Source organism: Salvia hispanica, chromosome 4 (genome assembly GCF_023119035.1).
Source record: "Salvia hispanica cultivar TCC Black 2014 chromosome 4, UniMelb_Shisp_WGS_1.0, whole genome shotgun sequence".
Lineage (NCBI taxonomy): Eukaryota > Viridiplantae > Streptophyta > Magnoliopsida > Lamiales > Lamiaceae > Salvia > Salvia hispanica.
In genome coordinates, this window is record NC_062968.1 from 18,328,504 (window position 1) to 18,333,499 (window position 4,996).

A 4,996-nucleotide genomic window follows, 5' to 3' on the forward strand; every position below is an offset into this window, starting at 1 on the left:
TTACACTAAAAAAACCAGCTAAGAGTATATTTTTTAATGTAATTAAGTATGCTAATTTATATTTCTAAATAAACAATTAAAATTAAGGGATACAAATGGAACTATCCTAGTTAAATACTCTTAAAAGATTAAGATAATTTACTTTTAACTTAGAAATTAACACTTTCTTTTATTTGCGTCATAAATCGTAATTATATTTCAAAATTAGTATAACACAAATAATTGCTTCTCTATTTTTGTGGTGTATTTATTTTCTGAGTTGATTACGTTTAAAATTCACACAATCTTGATTAGAATTAATGTTTAGGAATTGTTTTATGTTCCACATGATTAACTACCTTATTGGTGGAAATACAATTTCAGTAGACTTTATTAGCGTGTCTTACATATTGTATTGACATTTTTTGTTGCTGTTATTTTGTCATTTATTGACGCTTTCTAACGGTTTAGATCATAGTTTAAAGTTTGTACGAACTATTGTGTTGGTTGATCCCAATTGAAACATTATTCACTCTGAAACATGTAAAGAAAAAACAAAAGGAGCCGAGACGATTATAACACAAACGGAAACTGATTAACAACTTTCACTTCCATCTCGAACATACATAGTCTATTAGTCTATTGAGAGGGTCTTACATGATCACACAAACGAACATCGAACATACACCAGTTCGACCTTATTTTTATGGCACACAACGCACATGCATATACACAAAATACGAAAATGACACAGTTACACTTGGGCAATTTTGGTGCCCTTCTCCTCGCTCACAAAATTATTCACGAGGGTGGAGGTGAAATACCAGGAGACGACGTCGTGGACGGCGGCATCTTCCCATTCCAGCCCGCTTGCACCTGAGAGCCCGACTTGAACTTGCTCGGGCAACAAAGCGCTCAAGTCGTACACCAAGCTGACCTCGTAATTAGCAGCTCCTGCGGTGGCGCGCACGCTGATCACTTTCGTCGCTGCCTCGTAGTTTATGCGGGCCCTCACACGCTGCCCGATGGTGCCCTCGAACCTCGTCACATTGGTAGAAGTCCTCGAGCCGAGGTTGATCCCGATGTGGGGGAAGCTCGGGTCATACGGCGAGTTCACAAAAATATCGAATTCGATGGCTAACACGTTGGGAGCCTGCCCATATAGCGAGTACACGCCCAAGTTGCCCCCGACGCTGTACTGGGGGATGGTGGAGCCCACGGGCGCCACGAAGAATACGATCCCGTCGGCTGGTTGAGTGGTGCTGGTCCAAGAGCTGATGTTAAACTCTATGCTCGTTTCAAATGACGCTAACGCCCCTTCTCTGCGGAACAGTACTGGGGCCGTGTGGAGGACTCGGCCGACCGTGCCCGGCACTGAGACGCCCGACGCGGTCTTTGTCAGACGGAGGAAGGTCGAGTCCGGTGGGAAGAAGGCGTCGCCTTGGTAGGTTAGGGTTGTGGGTTTGTCGCCGTAGAAGTCGTACGTGAAGGAAGTTGATTCGCTCTGAGAGTAGGCCTTGTTCGTCATTGCCAGAATGACGAACATGGCTATGGCTGCCGAAGAAAGCAGAGGCTTTAGGGTTTTCAAGAGGGCCATGGCTTATGATTCAGTGAGATGTTGTGAGATTTTTTTGTGTTTGATGTGGTGAATGGGGTATGGTATTTATAGTAGTTGTTCACCGACTACAATTTAAATTTAAATTAATAATTAACAGTTGAATTTACTAATCTAATCTTGGGTAGCCATCACATGGTAATTTAGCACCCCTCTTTCTGTATTCTTTGGTCCGTTTATTGTTTACGTAAAATCAATATTTGTATTATGATATGGAGTACTCCCTTTGTCTGCGAATAAGAGTCTCGTTTTTTTATTATAGTCCGTCCGCGAATAGGAGTCTCGGTTCACTTTTACCATAAATAGTAGGGACCTCTATTCCACTAACTTTTTCCACCCACTTTTCTTAACATTTTTTAAAGTCCGTGCTGCCCATAAATGGGACTCCTAATGGCGGACGAAGGAAGTACTATTTTGTTTAGCTGTTCACTTATCGTACCTAATGATATAAGTATAATTTAATAGTAGTACAATTTTTAACTTGTGAATTTATTCCTGTACGATTTTTGTTTAAGTTAATTTACTTCCTCCGTTCCATAGTAATGAAGGCGTTTCTTTTCGGCACGGAGATTAAAAAAAATTGTGTTAGGTGAGTTAAGTAAAGGGAGAGTAAAGTGGGAAATGAAAAAGGTAGAGAGATGAAGAGAGAAAAAAGTACGAGAGAGTAAAGTAAGTGTAAAAAAATGTGTTGACTTTTACTAAAAAGAGAAATAACTCTAAGATTATGGAACGTACCAAAATGACGAAATGACTCTATTACTATGGAACGGAAGGAGTACAATTTAGTATTAACATATTTTGTATAGACACTCTTTATATTTGATTTAAATAATTATCTATTGGTTTATAACGTTCTTCAAAGTTATTATATGGAATATACGGTGTGTGATCAAATAGTAACTAAGTTACGGTAATAACTAATACTTCCTCCGTCCCGCTTTAGCAGTCCCATTGACTTTTCTGCACTCGTTTTGTAAAAATGATAATAAATAGTTAAAGTGGAGAAATAATAAAGTAAAAAGAGAATAATGTAGATAAGACTCTTCTCTATATTATTCTCTTTTTTACTTTATTATTTCTCCACTTTAACTATTTATTATCATTTTTACAAAACGAGTGCAGAAAAGTCAATGAGACTGCTAAAGCGGGACGAAGGGAGTAACTAATATCAATTTTGTATGTTAAAAACATCAACACAAAGACATAAATTTGTCAAGTTTCTTGTGTTGATAAAATAATATCTTTGTGTTGACATTTTAAATTTACATGTTGTATTGATATAATTATGTCTTTGTGTCGATAATTTTAACATACAATATTGAAAGTTATTAGTTATTATTGTAAATTAATATAGTACTATTATCACAGGCATCGAATGTACCATCATGTTTGTATTTTTGAATTTACTTATATTTTCTAGTAAGTAAATGTTACTCCCTATATGTTCGTATAAACGTTTCGTTTTTAGCATTTATTTTGGGAAAATAAGTAATGAATAATTAAATTGAAGAGAAACTAAAGTAAGAGATAGAATGATAAGGAGAAGACTTTTCTCTATATTATTCTATCTCTTACTTTATTATCTCTCTATTTTAACCATTTATTATAATTTTTCAAAACAAGTGTTCAAAATAAAACGCCTTTACTGCAGATGGACATAAGGAGTAGTATTATATAGTAGTACGAGAAGTTGGATAATGATTAATTATTGAAAAACGATTTCACCTTTTAATTGTAAAGATATGCATGTAGGTTTGTGGAGAAAGAGTGAATGTGGTTATTGTTTATTTTATCGTAAATAAAAGGGAAGCATGAAAAAAAGGCATAATGGGTAGTTTATACGCTTCACGCTCCAGCTCCAGAAAAATATGAACTATTTTCTTATTAGTCTGTGTCTGGAAAGTATGAACTTCCTTTGTCCCAGATAATTTGTCATATTTTTCCATTTCGATCCGTCAAACAAGATAATTTGTCCCATTTCACTTTTACCAATTTTGGTAGTGGACTCTATATTCCACTAACTCATTCTCACTCACATTTTATTATAAAACTAATATATAAAAGTAAGACCCACATTCCACTAACTTTTTCAACTCATTTTTCATTACATTTCTTAAAACATGTGCCCGGTCAAAGTGATACGAATTATCTGGGACAGAGGGAGTATTACTTAAATGTTTGTTCGAGGGGAAAGTAATGTTAGCAGGAAAATAATTTCTATGAATATCAAACCTGAAAAATATAATTTTTAATAATTTTACTTTCGTTTGTTTGGATAAAACAAAAAAAAGTTAATTTTATTTGTAATTTAAAACCCTAAAAGAACACATCCGAATAATAATCTTTTTTAAATGACATTAACATCAGATGCGATCATGCGAGCTAAAAGATTTATAGGTCACCAGTCCATATCCTAGCTAAGTAATAGATTCCTCTATATATCTTGATGAAAGAGATAATGTAGGGATGCGAGCTTGCTGACTTTCTCGAATTGCTAATTCTACCTCATTTTTCAGCAGTTTAAGGCTGTTTAAGTGATAGCCTCAGGGGTCCAAAAAAATAAATATCACTAAAATAAGTTTGAATTAAAAGTTTGAATCTTATCTCGTATCTCCAGTCTTATGGAGAAATGCAGATAAATTTGGTGCATGGAGATTTGGAGTTAGTCACACTATTGCATGTAATATAATATACTCCACTAGTTAAATTCTGATAGGTTTACATTACATGATTGTCGCGCAATATTATATAGTTAAACACGAATAGGTTTACCTTACATATATAATTATCGCATGCAATATTATATAGTTAAACGAATAGGTTTACATTACATAATTATCGCATGTAAATAATATAGTTTAAATTCTAATTTTGTAAATCTCTCTCGCTCAACCTTCTCATCTTTGAAAATAAATCTGATTATATACTTTTTGTAACGTCCCGATTGTACCCTACACTTGAACCTCGCTTTAAAAAAAATAAAAGTTTCGATGTGGAGTTCACTAGATTCTTTTGCAAGTGCTAAGTTTGATTTAATCTTAAATAGAGAACTTAATAAGTCATGTTTGGTTCTTTGGCCTTTTGAAATTATTTAATTGATGTATCTTCTGGTGGGTGGAATACAATTATTTTAGCATAGTGACTAACAATTTGAGCATAAAATAGAGTGATATATACTACTAACGTGTCCACTTTCATTACTATATCATCGAAAACAACATTATTCATCTTTAATGATACTACTAGACAAGTTAAGACCTTATCTTTTAAAATTATAGTAATAATATTTCTTGAAAACTCTGTCGCCTCGTCTACCTTGTTTTTAATACTTTATTTTTATACTATTTTTTGTACTCCCTCCGTCCTGTCTCAAGCGATTAATTTCTTTTTTACCATTTTTTA

At 34.1% G+C, this 4,996-nt stretch overlaps 1 protein-coding gene across 1 annotated transcript; it reads right to left on the reverse strand.

Annotated features, from left to right (window-relative positions):
- Nucleotides 1–552: 552 nt before the first annotated feature.
- On the reverse strand, nt 553–1,595 carry LOC125224440 (mannose/glucose-specific lectin-like). The gene has a single exon (XM_048127840.1). The coding sequence runs from the start codon at nt 1,574–1,576 to the stop codon at nt 734–736; it is 843 nt and encodes a 280-aa protein (XP_047983797.1). The 5' UTR covers nt 1,577–1,595; the 3' UTR covers nt 553–733.
- Nucleotides 1,596–4,996: the final 3,401 nt, after the last annotated feature.

Coding starts and splice junctions, on each gene's coding strand:
- LOC125224440 (XM_048127840.1), bottom strand. CDS start 1,576: ATGGCCCTCTTGAAAACCCTAAAGCCTCTGCTTTCTTCGGCAGCCATA.